This window comes from Pipra filicauda, unplaced genomic scaffold, assembly GCF_003945595.2.
Source record: "Pipra filicauda isolate LSUMZ 115617 unplaced genomic scaffold, ASM394559v2 scaffold527_size357992_pilon, whole genome shotgun sequence".
NCBI classification, from domain to species: Eukaryota; Metazoa; Chordata; class Aves; order Passeriformes; family Pipridae; genus Pipra; species Pipra filicauda.
The window spans coordinates 204105-224085 of record NW_024104673.1 but is presented as its reverse complement, the minus strand read 5'-3'; the positions used below and the strand labels follow the sequence as shown (position 1 = coordinate 224085).

At 48.3% G+C, this 19981-nt stretch overlaps 1 protein-coding gene across 4 annotated transcripts in view; it reads left to right on the top strand.

Moving 5' to 3' along the window:
• The window catches only part of ENTPD4 (ectonucleoside triphosphate diphosphohydrolase 4), a 93201-nt gene extending 77419 nt beyond the window's left edge, over positions 1–15782 (top strand). Inside the window, exons 1-13 of one of the 4 annotated variants that reach the window (XM_027714027.2) lie at positions 4416–4497; positions 5000–5101; positions 6423–6605; positions 8293–8498; positions 9048–9198; positions 9287–9390; positions 10018–10077; positions 10847–11001; positions 12391–12557; positions 12851–13175; positions 14080–14165; positions 14390–14551; positions 14752–15782. In XM_027714027.2, the coding sequence (XP_027569828.1) occupies positions 5094–5101; positions 6423–6605; positions 8293–8498; positions 9048–9198; positions 9287–9390; positions 10018–10077; positions 10847–11001; positions 12391–12557; positions 12851–13175; positions 14080–14165; positions 14390–14551; positions 14752–14980 (1836 nt within the window). In that variant the 5' untranslated portion in view covers positions 4416–4497; positions 5000–5093 and the 3' untranslated portion in view covers positions 14981–15782. Of the gene's footprint in view, positions 1–4415; positions 4498–4835; positions 5102–6422; positions 6606–8292; positions 8499–9047; positions 9199–9286; positions 9391–10017; positions 10078–10846; positions 11002–12390; positions 12558–12850; positions 13176–14079; positions 14166–14389; positions 14552–14751 lie in introns of those variants that run through there. The other 3 variants (XM_027714029.2, XM_039387048.1, XM_039387049.1) reach the window with 3 other exon arrangements.
• Positions 15783–19981: the final 4199 nt, after the last annotated feature.

Genomic DNA, 19981 nt, shown 5'->3' with positions numbered 1-19981 from the left:
CCCAAATGCAGCACAAGAAGTGAAGACAGCAGTGGAAGGCTCCTGCTTTCCCCACTCCCTGCCCACAGCAGGTGCCCACAGCCCCCTGGAGCATCTGCCTGGCACCCCCAGCTGATTACAGGGCCCTGGGCTGGCTTATCGTGCTCCTTCAGGGGCAGGAGCTGCTGGGCCCACCCAGATAAGGCAGGAGGGTCCAGCTGGGAGGTGGGCACAGGACCCGGGCTTTATCTCCACCACCCACTGGGATACATCTGAATTTTTTTCCCTCCACTTTTCAAACCTACAAACTTCCATAACAGCTGAGCAGCACCCTGCTGGAGGGCGGGTTTTGTCCTTTCTCGGTGCAAATTGGGAGACATTTTAGTTTAATTGACAGATTCAGCACCAGATAATGGGGTTTTTTCCTTCCCCTGGAGGGTGGGGAGGCCCTGGCACAAGGTGCCCAGAGAAGCTGTGGCTGCCCCTGCACCCCTGGAGGTGTCCAAGGCCAGGTTGGAGCAACCTGGGCTAGTGGAAGGTGTCCCTGCCCATGGCAGGGGGTGGAATGAGATGGTCTTTAAGTTCCCTTCCAACCCAAAGCACTCTGAGATTCCACGATTTTTAATTGTGGAAAGGAAAAGGCACCGGCTCGTGGCCTTGTAGAAAGCCTTTAGGAGAGGGATCAGAGCAAATGGATGTGGTTAATATGTTTTTAATCTTATTTGCAGAACAACCAGCCTGAACTTTATACCCCCACGGCCATTATTTTTTTTTTTTTTTTGCCAGCTTTGGTGCCAGATCCTTTTGCTGGAGAAAAAAAGCAGTTTTCATGTGGGAACTGCACATCCCAAGGCACAATTCCCCATCCCACATCCCTCTTCCCAGCATATCCCAACCCCATCCTTCCTTAGAGATGCTCAAAGCCTCAAAATACAATTTAAACAGCGAGTCTGGACCTCACTCCCAGAACCATCCTGAGCTCCAAGGCAGCATCAGCCTCAGGAGATGCCCTGGAAAAGGGTCCTTTGGCACCAGCCTGGGTTTTCCTGCCCACCTGGCTGCAATTTGTGATGCTCCTGGGGATGGAGAGCCACGGGGAAACATCATCTGCTCGGAAACCCGATGTGTTCCAGTTATTTCTTTTATCTCCAGCTCAGCAAACACCAGGAAAATAAGCAAACAAACTTGTTTTGTCTTCGAGGTGGAGTGACCCACTTATGGGAGCACCAGCACAGGGCACCCCCGGGTTGGAAGGTGCTGGTGGGGAGGCTGGGGCTGGAAAATCATTAATCAGAGCAGGGATTAATGTGGGGGGTTAAAAGTGGGGAAGCCCATCAGGATAAACCAACTTGACTGTTTCGAGGAGGAGGTGGCAGAGCAGGATCATCCCCAGCTTTAAAACAGGATCATCCCCAACTTTAAAACAGGATCATCCCCAACTTTAAAACACATTCCTGCCTCCTTTTTGCCATGAATCACCAAGGAATTGGTTTCACAGCCAGGTCTACACGTGACAGCACCACAGGGCACGGGGCTGATGCCAGGGAGGGCCACCAGCAAAGAAAATTAGAGAGAACTGAGCCCTGCTGGGGCTCCAGGGGGGGTTATTCCATCCCCAAAACTGCCCAAATGGGAAAACCCAGCACTGCAGCTCCCCCAGAGCCACCCAAACAGCTCCAGCCCCCTTGGCACTTATGCAACCTCCGAGGTGAAGGTGTGGACTCCAGGAATGTGGCCTCTGGGTTTTATTTCAGTGCTCACATAATCTGACCTAATTTACCATTCCCGAGCTCGCTGGATCAGTGGGACAGGGAGAGGCAGTGCCCAGTGTGTGTAATTAAAGGTGCTTTTGGATTATTTCCTGGACTAAATTTTTTTTTTCCTCCTCTCCTCTCCAACTTGCCTTTCTGGTTTGAAGCCCTGAGGGAACAATGGGAAGGTGCAGCACACGCTGGTGGTGCTCCCAGGGTGGACTGGTGGCACTGGGCAGAGCGGGCTGGGAGGATCCCATGGAGTTTGCTGGTTTGGGAATGGGTGTCCTTTTGTTTTCTGGCTTTGTTTCTAGCAGTCAGGAAAAAATTAGATCCAGAGAAAAGAGGGGGAAAGCCTGGCTTGTGGTTCAGGGAATGTAAATTTGGGGATGATCCTGGGAAAGAGAAGGTTGGGTGGAGTCCTCAGAGTAACCTTCCAGTGCCTAAAAGGGCTCCAAGAGAACTGGAGAAGGACTTTGGAGAAGGGCCTGGAGGGACAGGACAAGGGGGAATGGCTTCCCACTCAAAGAAGGGAAATTAGGTTGATTATTGGGAAGGAATTCCTCCCTGTGAGGGTGGTGAGGGACTGGGATGGAATTCCCAGAGAAACTGTGGCTGCCCCTGGATCCCTGGAAGTGTCCAAGGCCAGGTTGGATGGGGCTTGGAGCAACCTGGAACAGTGGAAGGTGTCCCTGCCCACGGCAGGGGGTGGAACTGGATGATTTTACAGTCCCTTCCAACCCAAACCATTCCAGGATTCCATGATCCTGCTCTGCCACTGCCCCCTCTCATGGCCTTGGTCAAATTGTTTAATGGTGACGGGCTTCACCACTTCTCGTGGGCAAATAAACGTGATTAAAAGAGAAAAAAAGGCCGGAATGAGGACTCTGCAGATGGGGCTGGGGCTGCTGGGCAGCCTGTGCAGGTAGAGGGAAAAAAAACCAGCTTTATCCCCCCTAAATCCAGCGCGGGGCTCCTTTGGAATGGGAATCGGGGCCTTTTAACAAACAAACACAGAAAGGCACGAAGGAAAGGCCAGCTGGGAGGCACAGCCCAGCTCTGCCTGCTCCTCCACGTCCCCCCTCACCCCATCCCAGTGCCAGCCGGGGCTGTTCCCCCCCGATCAGCAGCGGCAGCCGCGGCCGGTCCCGTATCGGCGCATCCCGGTGCCCGCCGATAGCGGGCAGGGCGCGGTGGGTGGGCGCGGTGCTCCCCCGAGATAGGGGCCAACACCCCCCGCACACCTTGCCCGGCCTCTCAGGGCTGTCCCAGAGGTGCTTTCCCCCCTTGGAAAGGGCCGATTCCCAAATCCCGCTGCGGGTCCTTCTCCGCCTCGGTTGCTCCCGGTGATTCCGGCAGCGCGGTTTCATCCCGGAGTCCTCCAGGGGGCTTGGAAAAACCTTCCTCCCGCGCTCCTCGGAGCATCCCAGCCGGAATCCGGCAGCCGGTGGGAAGGTTTTACTCCCGCTGGTGATGACGGAAGGAAAAAATTCCCACCAACCCCCGTTTTCCCCGGCAGCTGGAAATAATTCCCGCCCCAAAGCGACCCGCACATTCCCGGCCGGCTCCCATCCCGTGCCGCCCGCCCGCTCGGCCAGCGAGGGCGTTTAGCAGCGGCTCGCCAGTTTTCCCTGTTTTCCAATATTTTTGCCCCCCAGCCCAGCCTGGGCGGAGCTCCGGGGACACAAAAACCAGGCTCGGCCGCCGTAAAACATCCCCTCAGGGCAGCTGGATTGATGGCTTTATCCTTTCCCTTTTTCCTTTCCCCTTTTCCCCTTTTCCTTTCCCTTTCCCAGATCCCTGCAGGCAAATCCCAGCGCGCAAAATCCAGCGCCCGTTATTTCCCATTCTCGTCGCCAGGATAAACTTTCCCTGTCCTCCAAAGGAATCCTGGAGCCGCGTGGGCACAAGTTGTGCTGCCACTCAGTGGCAACACACGGGAGGGTTCCCCCTTGGCCCGAGGATTTCCAGGCGAGGAGAGGCTTTTCCTTGTTTATTTTTAATCCAATCCATTTATTTATTCCTTATTTAATAAATATTTATATATTTATTCCAGCTGCTGCAACATCACTGTATACTTATAACGGCCTATTCCAAAATGTTGTTGTTTTTATGGCTATAAATTGCTTTTTCTGTGCTGGTACACTGGTTTATATTCATATATATACATGTATTTTCTATATAGTTATATTTAATATTGGGCTTATATTCATAACTTTCTATTTAAATATTTATATTTCTACACTGGCTTATATTTTCCAAAATATTCACATATTCACAGCTGTAAATTCAATATATTTAAATTATTTACAGCCATAAATTTTTATATTTGAAAATATTGACACACCCACAGCTATAAATTTAATATACTTTAAGACACTGGTACATTTATAGCAATAAACATATATAACAGAATATTGAATATATTTATTTATATAAATATATATAAATTTAAAACAGTGCACATTTATAGCCACAAATTTTATCTATTTCGAAATATCGGCGCGTTTTTAGCCGTGAGTTCCCATTTCCACGCTTAAATCCCCGGTTTTACCGATTTTTGCCCGTTTTTCCGCGGGAGCCTCTTGGCCACGCCCCCTTCATGACCACGCCCCTCATATGTGACCACGCCTCCTGGCGAGACCACGCCCCCGGGGAATCCCTTTCCCATTGCCGGTGTGACGTCACCGCGCGCTTGCGTCACGTCCGGCCGCGCACCCGGAAGTGGCGCTGGGGGAGGGCCGGTTGCCATGGAGGGGCCCGGGAGGTGACGTGGGGAGGGAAAATCATCGGGAATGGGGGTGGGATTGGGAATAGGGACGGGAATGGGGGTGAGAATGGGAATGGGGGTGGGAAAATGGGGAGGGAATGGGAATAGGGACGTGAATAGGGGTGGGAATGGAATGGGAACGGGAATGGGGGTGAGAACGGGAATGGGAATTGGGGTGGAATTGGAATAGGGACGGGAATGGGGCTGGGAATGGGAACGGGAATAGGGGTGAGAAAGGGGGTGGGAGCGGGATTGGGAATGGGGGTGGGAATAGGAATAGGGGTGGGAAAGGAATCATGCCAGTATCCCACCTAACCCTCCTCGTGCTCCAGCGCTTCCATCGTCTGGCCCCGTTCGGTCCCGTAGATCCCTGAATTCCTTGCCCCACGTGCAGCAGTGCTGGGGGGGGGGAGGATCCCATCCCAGTCCATCCCATGCCGTGGGATGTGCCCGGTGCCGCGCAGGGAATGACCCCCGGTGTGTCTCTCCTGCGGCGCAGGGCGGAGGCGGCCCCGGGGCCGATGGATGCGCCGTGTCCGTCCGGGCTCACCGGCTGAGCTCCCGCCGCTGCTCGGGCCTGCCCTGATCCCAGGATGGGCAGGTGAGAATCCCGCAGGAACCGCCGCGTTAGGCCGGGAGGGCTTCGGAGCGAAGGGTGATCAGGAATTCGGGGGTGGGAGTAGGGCGGGACATCCTGGAATCCCGGGGTGGTTTGGGTTGGAAGGGCTTTGAAATCCTCCCGTTCCACCCCCTGCCATGGGCAGGGACACCTTCACCAGCCCAGCTTGCTCCAGCCTGGCCTTGGACACTTGCAGGGATGGGGCAGCCACAGCTTCTCTGGGAATTCCATTCCAGGGCCTCCCCACCCTCAGAGCCAGGAATTCCTTCCCAATATCCCACCTAACCCTGCCCTCTGGCTGTTTGAAGTCATTCCCTGTGTCCTGGTCCTCCTGCCCAGCAAACTCCCAGTGCCCAGGGCTGTTCCTGCAGCCCCCACAGAGGGCTGGGAAAACAGGATCACAGAATTCTGGGATGCTCTGGCTTGGAAGGGACCTTAAACTCATCCAGTTCCATGGGCAGGGACACCTCCCACTATCCCAGGCTGCTCCAACCCGGCCTGGGACACTTCCAGGGATGAGGCAGCCACAGATGCTCTGGGAATTCCATCACCCTTACAGGGAGGAATTCCTTGTGCTGTGCTTTGTTAACTGAGCCATATATATATGTATAAAAATATATAGAAATATATGGAAATATAGAAATATGTGGAAATACAGAAATATATAGAAATATGTGGAAGTATAGAAATATATAGAAATATGTGGAAGTATAGAAATATATAGAAATATGTGGAAGTATAGAAATATATAGAAATATGTGGAAATACAGAAATATATAGAAATATAGATATATAGAGAAATATATAGAAATATGTGGAAATACAGAAATATATAGAAATATATATATAGAGAGAAATATAGATATATAGAGAAATATAGAGAAATATGTGGAAATACAGAAATATATAGAAATATATATAGAGAGAGAAATATAGATATATAGAGAAATATAGAGAAATATGTGGAAATACAGAAATATATAGAAATATATATATAGAGAGAAATATAGATATATAGAGAAATATAGAGAAATATGTGGAAATACAGAAATATATAGAAATATATATATAGAGAGAAATATATAGAAATATGTGGAAATACAGAAATATATAGAAATATAGGAATAAATATGACTATAAATATATAAACCGTGCAGTTTCAATGAGCTGTGCTATCCCAAGGACTGTGGGAAAGGCAGACCTCCAGCTCTGCACAGCACTGCACTCCATGAGGATGAGTCGTAGGGGGGAATTCTGAGAATGTGCCCTGGGGGACTAACGGGCACCCTGTTTGGCGTTGCAGGCTGAGCATCTCGTGCCTGCTGCCGGCCTCGTGGCACTTCAGCCTGGCGCCCGTGGGGTGCCCGCGGCTCCCGCACCCGTCGCTGCGGCAGCTGCTGCTGGCGGGGGGCGCGGCCGTGGCGCTGCTCTACTGCTCCCTCCTCCTGCTGCGCTCCCGCTACGGCCGCGCCAGGACCTTCCACAGGTGAGCAACGGCGCTCCCGGGGCATTCCCGGGGCATTCCCGGCGCGTTCCCGGGGCGCGGATCCACGGGGAGAACGCTCTTTGTCGGGGCTGTTAGTTAACAATGAAAATTCTTAATTTTCTTGGTTGTTTTCATGTAGTTCCTCGTTGTTTGAATGTTGTTTCTGTGTTTAAATAGCGTTGGAGTAAATGTTTAATAGATGTTTGGGTAAGTGCGTTCGTTGTGTGAGTAAATAATGTGTAAGTAAAATATTAATAAGTGTCGATGTGTAATATATAGAATATATTATGTATTATATATTATGTTTATATTATGTATATACATATTATGTGTATGTATGTATATAATATATAGTATATATATTAATATATACATATAATATATAATATGTATAGTATATGTTATGTATATATTATGTATATATAACATATATATTATGTGTATGTATGTATATAATACATTATATATATATTAATATATATAATATATAGTATGTATAGTATATATTATGTATATATTATGTATATATAACATATATATTATGTATATACATATTATGTACATGTATGCATATAATATATAATATATTATGTATATAATATATTATGTTTAATATATTATATATTATGTATCTATTATGTATATGTATGTATATACATATTATATATATGTATGCATATAATATATAGTGTGTATAATATATATTATGTATAATAGATAATATACAATAGATAATACATAATAGATAAAATATATTTAATAATATAATACATTATTATATACTATATGTTAGTATAGTATGTATGTAATGGATACTATATATTTATATATTGATATTAATAAATAAAATATATTTAATATATAATATAATACATTTATATATACTATTATTGATATGGTATATAAGTAATGGATAGTATATTTTTATATATTAATATTAATATTAGGTATGAATAGACAATATGCAATAGATAATGTCTAATAGGTACAATATATTTTAATGTATAATAAAATACATTAATATATGCTATCTCTTAATATAGTATATAAGTCATGGACACTATATATTTATATATTAATATAAATATTATATTAAAAGACAATATACAATGATAATATGTAATAGATAAAATATATGTTAATGTATAATATAATACATTGATGTACATACTATATATTAATATAGTACATAAGTAATGTATGTGGTATATTTATATATTAACAACATTATGTATTAATACTTAATATATATTAATACATCATGTATTAATATATAATGTTTATAAAATATACCTGGGCTAGTGGAAGGTGTCCCTGCCCATGGAAAGGGGTGGACCTGGATGATCCTGAAGGTCCCTTCCACCCCAAACCATTCCATGGTTCCATGTGCTGGTTTAGCTGGGATATTGGGCAGGAATTCTTCCCTGGGAGGGTGGGCAGGGGCTGGGCTGGGATTCCCAGAGGAGCTGTGGCTGTTCCATCCCTGGAAGTGCCCAAGGCCCGGTTGGAGCAGCCTGGGATCGTGGGAGGTGTCTCTGCCCATGGAAAGGGGTGGACTGGGATGATTTTAAGGTCTTGGCATCCTCTGAGAACTGTGTGATCCCTCTGATGGAAGTGATTGTCCCCTTTTGAGTCTGATTTCGAGCAGAGCTGAGTTGCCCTGGAGTCATTCCCGGTTCTTTCCCAGGTATCTCGCCCGGGTGACGGACACGGAAGCCACGGACACGGCCAACCCCAACCTGAACTATGGCATCGTGGTGGACTGTGGCAGCAGTGGCTCCAGGATCTTTGTGTACTGCTGGCCCAGGCACAACGGGAACCCCCACGACCTGCTGGACATCAAACAGATGAGGGACAAGAACAGGAAACCCGTGGTCATGAAGATCAAGCCAGGTACTGGGGAGAAATTCAGTGCAATGGGATTTTCTACAGAGTTTCCTCTCCTGACTTCTGCTTTTCAACCCCCCCAGTGCCTGGAGGAAGGACAGTTGCAGGTTGTGAGGATGGAACTCCTCCAGATTTCTTTGGGTTTGGTTTGCAGGGGGTTTTGTTGAGCTTTAAAACCTGAAACAGGGCCGGGGCAGAGGTTTCTCCAAGGACAAACCAGCTGCTGGTTCAGTTGTCATTTCACTTTATTCCTTTTTATTGAGTGAACAAATCATTGCCTTCCTGTAAAGCTGTTTGAACCAGTTATCTAAATAATTATAGAAAAAGGTATTATATCTCTATTATTACACTTTAATTTGTTGTTTAGAGGATGATTAAGGATGAATTGCATTCTCATTTCCTAGAGTTGATTCCCCACTTTTCACTTGGGCTTTTCAGACCGATGCTGGGGTTTACAGGCTGGCTTATTCATCTCTCTGCCTGTTGGTGTTCAGGATTTCCCAGGCAATGCCCCAAACCTGAGTTGCTTCCCTTCCATGTTCCATTTTTCCCCAGGGATCTCGGAGTTCGCCAGCTCTCCTGAGAAGGTCAGTGATTACATCTCACCGCTCCTGAGCTTCGCCGCCGAGCACGTGCCCCGTGCCAAGCACAAGGAGACCCCTCTGTACATCCTGTGCACTGCAGGCATGAGGATCCTGCCCGAGAGGTGGGTGCCTGCCTTATTTTTGAGGGATTTGGAGCTGCCATCCTGGTGGCTCTGGCTGGTTTTAACCCTTCCCAATGGGATTTTGCAGCCAGCAAAAGGCAATACTTGAAGACCTGCTCACTGATATCCCCGTGCAGTTTGATTTCCTGTTCTCTGACTCGCATGCAGAGGTGATTTCAGGCAAGCAGGAAGGTAAGTGAGCTTTCCCAAGGTTATCTTTAAAATATTTACTGCTTTCAAGGTAGTTTGGCTGCTTTTTTTTCTACTTTTTTTTGAATTTTGCTTTACTTGGGAACCCTTTTTCCTTAGTAGCAACACATGGAGCGTGGAGCTGCTCTAAATGTTTTCTGATGAACAGTGAAAATAACTTGGCTGGGTTTAGCAGGAATTTCATCCATTTTCTTAGGAAGGGAGGGAGGGAGAAAGAAGGAGAAAGCACAACATTCTTGCTGGAAGAAGCTTTTCAGGGTGAAGTGATTTCTAAGGGAGAGCTGTTGATGTGAGCAGCTCACTGAAGGCTTAAAATCACTTTAAAAGCCAACATGCTTAGCTTCTTTTAAAATTAAGACATCAAAGTATCTTAAATACATTCAGTTCAGATTACTATCATAGCCTTGGAGAGAAGGACTAGAGTAGCTTGTCAGGAATTAAAGATTTCTCAGGCAGGTTTAACTTCTAAGTGTTGTATGAAATAAAATGTGAGCAGTTTGTCTTAACTTATATGTCTTAACTTATATAGGAAAAAAAAAACCTCTTTGTTTTTAAGTTGATATTCCAGCTATTCCTGTAATATCCCACTATCTTCCCTTGTACATGCAGGAGTCTATGCATGGATTGGCATCAACTTTGTCCTGGGAAGGTTTGAACACACAGATGATGGTGAGTGTCTGAAGTGGGAGGGGGGGATCTGGGAGGGACTTGAGGTCAAGTCCTGTGCTTTAGGGGATGATTTTTTGGGCAGACACTGGGGTGTTCTCAGACAGATGCTGGTGACTGCTTTTAGACAAATTTTGGTCACTGGTGTGGTTTCAAACAGGTGTTGGTGACTGTTTTCAGGCAGATGTGGCTTTTCAGCCAGATGTTGGTGACTGTTTCCAGCCAGATGTTTGTCCCTGGTGTGTTTCCATCTGGATTTTGGGACTGTTTCCAGCCAGCTGTTTGTCCCTGGGGTGTTCCCAGCCAGCTGTTTGTCTCTGGGCTGTTCCCATGCAGCTGTTTGTCCCTGGGCTGTTCCCATGCTGCTGTTTGTCCCTGGGGTGTTCCCAGCCAGCTGTTTGTCCCTAGGGTGTTTCCAGCCAGATGTAGTGACTGTTCCCATGCTGCTGTTGGTCCCTGGGCTGTTCCCATGCTGCTGTTGGTCCCTGGGCTGTTCCCATGCTGCTGTTGGTCCCTGGGGTGTTGCTGTTGGTCCCTGGGCTGTTCCCATGCTGCTGTTGGTCCCTGGGCTGTTCCCATGCTGCTGTTGGTCCCTGGGCTGTTCCCATGCTGCTGTTGGTCCCTGGGCTGTTCCCATGCTGCTGTTGGTCCCTGCCCCACGTGCGGGTGCCTCGACTCCCACGTGCCCCTTCCCCGCCCTCCCTCCGAGCAGCAGCTCCAGCTCTGGGCCCTCCCCAGCTGCATCCCTTTGATTTTTCCCTGTTCCCTGCAGAGGAGGAGGCCATGGTGGAGGTCCACATCCCGGGCAGCGAGCACCAGGAGTCCATATTCCGTAAGAGGACTGTGGGTATCCTGGACATGGGCGGAGTGTCCACCCAGATCGCGTACGAAGTCCCTAAAACTGTAAGCTTTGCCTCCTCACAGCAGGTTATTATCTGTGCAACTTTCCTCTTTGCCTTTGGAGTTATTTTAATGCATATTCCTCTTTGTTTTCTTCGGTTTTTGAGTCCTCCATCCCATCACATTCCCCAAGCAAGGCCAGAGGCGATGACGGGAATCCTCCACCAGCTAAGAACTCATTTGTGTTTTGTTCACCCTTCCACTCCCATGATCTGCCACTCATTTTGGAGTTTTATTCTTTGTGTGTGTGTGCATGTTTGGTTTTAAATCTGTTAGGCAGTAAAAAAACTGGTATTCTGAAGCTCAGGAACCAAAAATATGTGGTGGCTCTTATGTAAGAGCTTATATAAGAGTGACTTTGTCCTTCAGGTTGTGTTGGGAGAGACTGAATTAACAGGACATGGGGGTGACAGGTTTGTTTAAATATCACCTACACCCTCAGCACAGTTCAGCTCTTGCAGGAAGCAAATTGCTTTGTTACAAGTCTCAAATTGAATGTAAATTGCTTCAGCTCCACCGAGTTCTAAGCAAATCCTGAATTTTTAAGGTTGAACCTCCCATTAAATTGAGTGTTAAAAAGTGACAACAGCATAAAAGCCCCGTGTTTTGGCTCTCAGTGCACTGTTGTAACGATCTGTATATTGATTTTTTTGAAGCCTCCCTGTGAAATGATGTGTTTTCGTGGTTCCAGGGTTTAATAACTCCAGACAGGTGGTGTAACAAAGAACTGGGGCTGTTCAGTGTTTAGATCCAGAGCAGAATGCCCCAGGCAAAGATGAGCTGGGAATTTGGGTGACTATTGATGGCTCTGTCTGAACATAAACTGCTATAAAATGGGTGTTTTGGTCATTAAACCTGTCCTGGCAATCAGTGCAATCACTCTGGGGTGGGAACACTGAGTTTAGTGGCCACAACACACATTTTTTCATGGGAGAAGATACTTCAGGGTCCTTGGGAGCTGTTCCTGCTCTTTGCAGTTCCTGGAGTGTCAGGAGTGCCAGTGCAGTTCTCTGCAATTAATATTTTGCTTTCCTTGTGAAGCAGAAGGTGATTCCCTTGGTTTGGTACAAATGAGGGGGGAGATGATCATCCCTGAGGAAAAGTCTGGGAATATTGGGGTTATAAAGGGTTGTCCAGGGCAGTGGTGGAGTCCCAATCTTTGTAAGTGTTAGAAATATGTGGATGTGGCACCTGGGGATGTGGCTTAGTGGTGAACACAGTGGTGGGTTGATGATCTTAAAGGTCTTTTCCCACCTTAATTCCCTGGGGATTCTGTGTTGACCTGGGAGAAGCAGAACAGATGAGTGAGGGGTGAAGTCAAAAGATGTCCCAGACACTCAGTTGTCCAAAGAACTCGTTTGAGGTCCTACTTTTCACCCTGTTCACCCCTAATCTTGGTGCTTGTTGTTGCTGCAGGAGGAAGTGGCCAAGAACCTCCTGGCAGAATTCAACCTGGGCTGTGATGCCCATCAGACAGAGCACGTGTACAGGGTCTACGTGGCCACATTCCTTGGATTTGGAGGGAATGCAGCCCGGCAGAGATATGAGGACAGTCTGTTTGCCAGCACTGTGCTTAAAAACAGGTACCTGGGGGATTGACCCTGGCAGGGGGTGGCTGCCCCATCCCTGGAAGTGTCCAAGGGCAGCTTGGAGCAACCTGGGCTAGTGGAAGGTGTCCCTGCCCGTGGCAGGAGGTGGCACTGGGTGATTTTCAGGTCCCTTGCAGCCCAAACCATGCTGGGATGAGGGTTCTGGGCTCACCAGTGACACAAAGCTGATTCCCACCCTGAGGTTTCCTTGCCCAGGGGGGGTTTGGTCGGTGCTGTTGGGTCTCAGAGCTCCATCTCTCTCACCTGCTCTTTGCTCTTGCCCCCAGACTGCTGGGCAGACAGAGTGGCCTGAGCTCTGATTCCCCAGTGCTGGATCCCTGCCTGCCCCTGGATGCTCAGGATGAGATCCAGCAGAACGGGCAGACCCTGCACCTGCGGGGGACGGGAGATTTCCACCTGTGCCGGGAGCTGCTCCAGCCCTTCATGAACAAGACCAACGAGACCCAGACCTCCCTGAACGGGGTTTACCAGCCTGCTGTGCACTTCCACAACAGCGAATTCTATGGGTTCTCCGAGTTCTACTACTGCACAGAGGATGTGCTGAGGATGGGAGGAGATTACAACGCTGCTAAATTCACTAGAGCTGCCAAGGTAAAATGTGCTGGAGATCATTTTCTGCCTTTTAGTTTTCTTCATTCAAAACATCCACCCTCGAGGAGAATTTTGGTCCAAAAGTCTTGCAGCAAAATTTTTCCTTCAAAGATCCCAAATCCTTTTTTTTTTTTCCCTGCAATGAACCCTCACAGGGCTCTCAATTCCTCATCCAAAGTTGGACAGGGCTTGGAGCTTCCTGGTCTAGTGGGATGTGTCCCTGCCTGTGGCACTGGATGATTTCAAGGTCCCTTCCAACCCAAATCCATTCCAGGATTCCATGGTTGGGTTTTCTTTTAGAAGATTTATTTTAAGGCACAATAGTAAAATTGACTTTACAGGGAATGGGATTTGAGGTATCATATTCCAGCAGAATTGCTGATAATGGGAAAATCCATCCTGCTTCCACCCTTTGCTTCTTTTTAGGAATGTCTTAATCTTTAAAAAAAAAGATCCTTTTCCTCCTGCTTTATACATTTTGTGCCAGTTTTCCAGGTGTTATTCCCAAAGGGATCAATCTGCTGGGGACAGGTAAAACTACAACATAAAGCAGAGGAATAAGACAATTTGCTGAGGCCCTAAAAACAACTTATCTGTTTTCCACCTCCAAAGTGCTTAAGTGGTACTGAACATTAATTTAACCCCAAACTCTGAGTTACAAATTTAAAGAAAATACTCATTAAATGTGTGATCTGTGCCAGGGAAGCTGTTCAGGTGTTTCAGAGCATCTCACCCAGTGGCATTTTTACCTCGTGGAGGCAAAAGCGCCGTTGAAATGTTGATTTTCTTCGCCTTTTTTTGTTTTCCTTGCAGGATTATTGTGCCACTAAGTGGTCTGTCCTCCTGGAGGCAGAAGCACCGTTGAAATGTTGATTTTCTTCACCTTTTTTTGTTTCCCTTGCAGGATTATTGTGCCACTAAGTGGTCTGTCCTCCGGGAGCGCTTCGACCGGGGTCTCTACGCCTCTCACGCCGACCTGCACAGGCTGAAGTGAGTGTTTTGTGTTTGCCCAGCAAATTCCCTCCTGCACAGCTGCCAGGCCAGCCCTGGAGGGCAAGAATAAATCACTGCAAGTGCCAATAAAGCCTTTAAAAAGCCCTGATAATTGTGGGGCTGATTGTGCTCCCCAGTGCCCCGGGCGGTGTAACTGCTCCCCTGACCTCATCCCGCTGTTCCTGACTGTTCCTGACCCCATCCTGCTCTCCCTGCTGCAGGTACCAGTGCTTTAAGTCAGCCTGGATGTACGAGGTGTTCCACAGTGGCTTCTCCTTCCCTGTGGGTTACAGCAACCTGAAAACAGCCCTGCAGGTTTATGACAAGGAGGTGCAGTGGACCCTGGGGGCCATCCTGTACCGAACACGCTTCCTCCCTTTAAGGTACCTCTTCTTCCCTCAAATACTTGGGAAGAGCCCTTTGGGGGGGGAGTTTTGGGGTTGGGAAAAGCACGGTGGGACCTCAAATTGTGCTTTATAAACCCTGTTTTATTAAAATGGGCTCCCATTCCCGCGGGGAGAGAAGTCGCACGTGGAATTTTTGCCTCCGAGTTATTCCCATTGTCCCTTTTGCTGCTTTCCAGAGACATCCAGCAAGAAAACTTCCGTGGCAGTCACTCCCACTGGAGGAGCTTCTCCTTCGTTTACAATCACTATCTGTTCTTTGCCTGTTTCCTGGTTGTCCTGCTCTCCATCCTGCTCTACCTGCTCCGGCTCCGGCGCATCCACAGGCGGATGCTCCGCAACGGCTCCTCTCCCTCCCTCTGGATCGAGGAAGGCCTCCCACCACAGAAGATGGCAGGGCCCTTGTGAGATGCTGGGATGGAGAGATTTTTTTTGGTTTTTTTTTCTTGGACTTGTTACACAGAAAAGCCATTTTTGCCTCAGGGTTCCTCCCTTTTTTGTCCCTCGAAACCATTGGAGAAGCCGAAGGCCCGGCGAGGTTTGGGAAATGTGGCTTGGTCTCAGCAGACAGTTCCTGCCAAAAATGACTTTCATTTGACTATTGCACTTTTGTGTGTCGTGGGACGAGCCCAAGCTTGAGAGCAGAGTGAATGTGAGTCCTCCCCCTCCAGGAGAGGCTGAGGAATCCCGGGATGAGCGAGGACCGCCTGGGTCTCCTTTTCCGGATTCCGGGATTGGCGTCGCTCGACTTCTCAATCCTGAGCCTCAGTCAAAGGAAAGGAAGTGCAGGGTTTTCAGAAGCAGAAAGAAAACCCCCTTTTAGGACAGTTTTCTCTGATTTTTTTTCCCTTCTGGATTCAGTCCTGTGATGGAGAAGAAAAACCTCTTGCACCCAAAGCTGTGCTTCCAAAAAAAAAAACCTGCTTCAATCAGTTTTGTTCCATTGTGACACTTCCCCCCTTTCTCTTGGAAGCTTTATCCTCATGGTGGCACGAGCCACTGCTTTTTAATCCTTTATTTCTCTCCCATAATCATGCAGAGATCTCCCAGAGACTCCAGGAAGGGGAAGAGAACTGGAAAAACCTTTCGTTTCATGCACAGTGTCTTTCTTTTTCCGAGTCCTCTGATCTGTTAATTTATATTTTATTTAAAAACCGTTGATTTTACTTGAAAGTAAATTCATCCCTGATTAAAAGTGGGATTTCTATGAGCCTTTGGGGTGTGGATATTTTCTTGCACAGTGTCACTTTTTGTGGCACTCCAGTGCACAGCTGTGTTTCCCAGATTGAGCTTGACAGATTCCTGGGTGCCTTTAATTGCTTTAAGGGCTCAAGGCACAGCGAGAGGCAGATTTTCACAGCACTCAGCCAAGTGCCAACCCCAAATCCCTGGATTTCCAACCCCACTGTGCTTTGGGTGCTTGAACTACCCCATGGAAAACGAGTTTGCAAATTCAGCTCTTCCCTCCTTTGAAATCTGGTTGTGGCAACCCAAGAATTAGAATTTCAGTGTCTGTGTGTGGTGGTTTTCTGGGTTTTTTTCCCCCCCTCCTCCTCACACAAGGCTTTGTAGGGTGGCACAAGGGCTTTGGAAGAGGAGGAATAAGTTGGTGATATCTCCCGAGGAGAAAACTAACCCCGTGTTATTCTTGCAGCTCTTTTTTCAGCTCCAGCTGAAGGAGGGAAAACAAAAAAAGGGAGCTTTTCCATCCCACCCCTGGCCAGAGAAACATGAGTCCTGTCAGAGCCTCAGCAATACCTGTTTTCACTGGGGGCCCGTTCCCGGGCTCGGATTCCCAACCCACAATGGGAATGTTGATCTGTTTGTGTCTGTGTGTGCATTAACATGTTTTGGTTTCTCTCTCCTGCTTCTCCCGTGTCCCTGCTCCTTTCTCCAGGCCCATTAAGGCACTCAGGGAGCACAGGGAGGGGAGGGCAGGGCCCTGCTCCCTGACCCACCCCAGTGACCTGGAACGGGCAGGTGAACGACCCCAAAGCTTTTGGGCTCCACGGGCTCTTAAAGGCAGGAGGGGCTAATTCTGCATCAAGCACCAAAAATCTGGGATAGAGGGTTGGGGGGGAAATGTCCAAATAAACCCAAACACGGCCCCTGATGGAAGAGGTGGGTGGGAATCCCAGAATCAGCTGGGTTGGAAGGGACCTCCGAGATCATCCAGTCCAACCCTTGATCCAACCCCGCCGTGGTTCCCAGCCCATGGCACTGATGCCACATCCAGGCTCTGCTTAAAAACCTCCAGGGATGGAGAATCCCCCCCTTCCCTGGGCAGCCCATTCCAATGGCTGAGCACCCTCTCTGCAAAGAAATTCTTCCTAATCTCCAACCTAACCCTCCCCTGGCACAGCTGCAGACCCAGCCCTCTTGTCTTGCTGATGGTTGCCTGGGAAAAGAGACCAACCCCCCCCCGGCTCCCCCCTCCTGTCAGGGAGTTGCAGAGAGTGAGGAGGTCTCCCCTGAGCCTCCTCTTCTCCAGGCTGAACAGCCCCAGCTCCCTCAGCCTCTCCCCACAGCACTTGTGCTCCAGTCCCTTCCCCAGCCTTGTTGCCCTTCTCTGGCCCTGCTCCAGCCCCTCCATGTCCTTCCTGAGCTGAGGGCCCAGAACTGGACACAGCACTCCAGACAACAGCAGCTCCATGGCAAAGGCAGGGAATGCTGGAGAGGCCGTGGCTCCTCTGGGAACACCTTGGAAGCCAAAGGGTTTTCAGTCCCTGCAGCACTTTGGGAACAGCAGTGGCTCGAGGGTGTTTCTGAGCAGGAGCACCTTGTCCTGGGCCATTGTTTGGGCCATTGTTGCTGCCAAATAACGCATGAAGCTCGGGGAGGACCTGCCCTGTCTCTGGCCCAGCCTGGCTGGGCAGGGACCTGCCCTGGCAGGGGCTCCCTGGGCACCCTCCCTGTGTCTGCACAGGGGGGGACAAGGACTCGCTCACCTGCCTGGGCCTGAGGGGCTTTGGGTTGGTAGGAAGTGGGGCTGGGAATTTTTTGGGATTGGGTTAGTGGTGTCTTCCTAAATACTGGGTGATCCTTCCTAAATCCTTCCTAAATAGTGGGTGATCCATCCTAAATCCTTCCCATATACTGGGTGATCCTTCCTAAATCCTTCCCAAATACCTGGTGATCCTTCCTAAATATTGGCTGATCTATCTCAAATACTGAGTGATCCATCCCAAATACTGGGTGATCCTTCCTAAATAATTCCCAAATACCGGATGATCCTTCCTAGATCCTTCCCATATACTGAGTGATCCTTCCTAAATCCTTCCCAAATACCTGGTGATCCTTCCTAAATATTGGCTGATCTATCTCAAATACTGAGTGATCCATCCCAAATACTGGGTGATCCTTCCTAAATAATTCCCAAATACCGGATGATCCTTCCTAGATCCTTCCCATATACTGAGTGATCCTTCCTAAATACTTCCCATATACTGAGTGATCCATCCCAAATACCGGGTGATCCTTCCTAAATCCTTCCTAAATACTGGGTGATTCTTCCTAAATCCTTCCCAAATACTGGGTGATCATTCCCAAATTCTTCCCAAATACTGGGTGATTCTTCCCAAACACTGGGTGATCTTTCCTAAATACCAGGTGATCCTTCCTAAATACTTCCTAAATACTGGGTGATCCTTCCCAAATACTGTGTGATCCCAAATACTTTCTAAATACTTCTAATACTTTCTAAATATTTCTATGGATCAATGAGATCCCTTCTCAGATCAGATATTTCTCTGGATATTTGAGATATTTCTCTGGATATTTGAGATATTTATATGGATATTTGAGATATTTCTCTGGATATTTGAGATATTTATATGGATATTTGAGATCCCTGGCCGAGCTCTGCTTTAGGAGGGGGACTCTTGCCATCTAGTGGGAAAGGATGGGACCTCCAGGACCTCTGTTATCCCTCAGGATAAGGCAAAATACCACCCTCTATCCCAGATTTTTGGTGCTTGATGCAGAATTAGCCCTTCCTGCCTTCCCCCAGTGTTGTCACTGCCTCCAGCTGCCTTTCTCCCTCTTTTCCCTCCTAGAAATCCCACTCTTTTCATATCTTTAGGAGCAAAACTTAGTTTCCCTTGTTCTGAGCCCATCTCCTGGATGGCTGAGCTGCACAGGGAACCTGCCAGGAATTTGGACACGGAGAGCAGGATGTTGGCTGGATGGAGGGAAGGATGTGGCACCTGCATTTTGTCAGGACTTTCCCTGGGGGAATTTGCCTTTCAGCACCTTCAGGCAGTGGCCAAGGGCAGCCAGGATCCCTGAGGAATCCCTGAGGAATCCCACACAGGGAATGGGAAGCACTTGTTGAGTGCCCCGTGCTGGGTTTTTCCTTGCTCTAAGAAAAGCAGGAGCTCACATTCCAGTGGGGAGATCTCAGTGCTGACTGATCTCCCCACCCCCCACCCCTTTCCTGAAGTGTTGAAGAGGGAAATACAAGGAAGATTCAGCGATTTCTCTGGGAATTTGCTGCCTGGGACTGAGAGGGAGAAGCTGCTGTAGAAAAGGGACTGTGGCTGCCATGGAGAAATCCAACTCCAGCAAGGATTTCTCTGGGATTCAGGACTTCACCCACCTTGGTTATGAGCCTTCCAATAGGTGGGGTTAATGGGGGTTCCCAGAGAAACTGTGGCTACCTCATCCCTGGGAATGTGATTCCCCATCCCTGGGAATGTGATTCCCCATCCCTGGAAATGTGATTCTCCATCCCTGGAAATGTGATTCTCCATCCCTGGAAATGTGATTCCCCATCCCTGGGAATGTGATTCTCCATCCCTGGAAATGTGATTCTCCATCCCTGGAAATGTGATTCCCCATCCCTGGAAATGTGATTCCCCATCCCTGGAAGTGTCCAAGGCCAGGTTGGAGCAACCTGGGCTAGTGGCAGGTGTCCCTTCCCATGGCAGGGGCTGGAATTAGATGAGCTTTAAGGTCCCTTCCAACCCAAACCATTCCAGGATTTTAAGCTGTAGGAATTCCCACCAGGATCAAACAGGGATAAATCAGTTTATTGCCTTTTTTTGAGGGAACCACGGACTTGCTTCTCTAGAATTTCTGGGGTTTTTTAACCCTCTGGGGATCTGGCTCTTCATTTCCACCTTGCAGGAACTTCCCACTGGAGCCAAGTGGTGTGAGAAGTGTCACTCTTACAGAGCCCTGGGGTCCTGCAGCTCTTGGGGGATCACCAGGAACAGCTTTTATGGATCTTTTTGTGGATCTTGGCGGATCTGCTCCAGGATTTTGAAAGGTCAGGTCGCCCCGTGGCTCCAGAGAGTCTCCAGGGTGCAAACAGGAGGTTTGGGGAGGCAATGAGCCTTCCCCTGTTAAAAGGCCTGCAAATTGGAGAGGGGAGGGGAGGGAACCAAACAGGCTGTACCCAATTTTGGG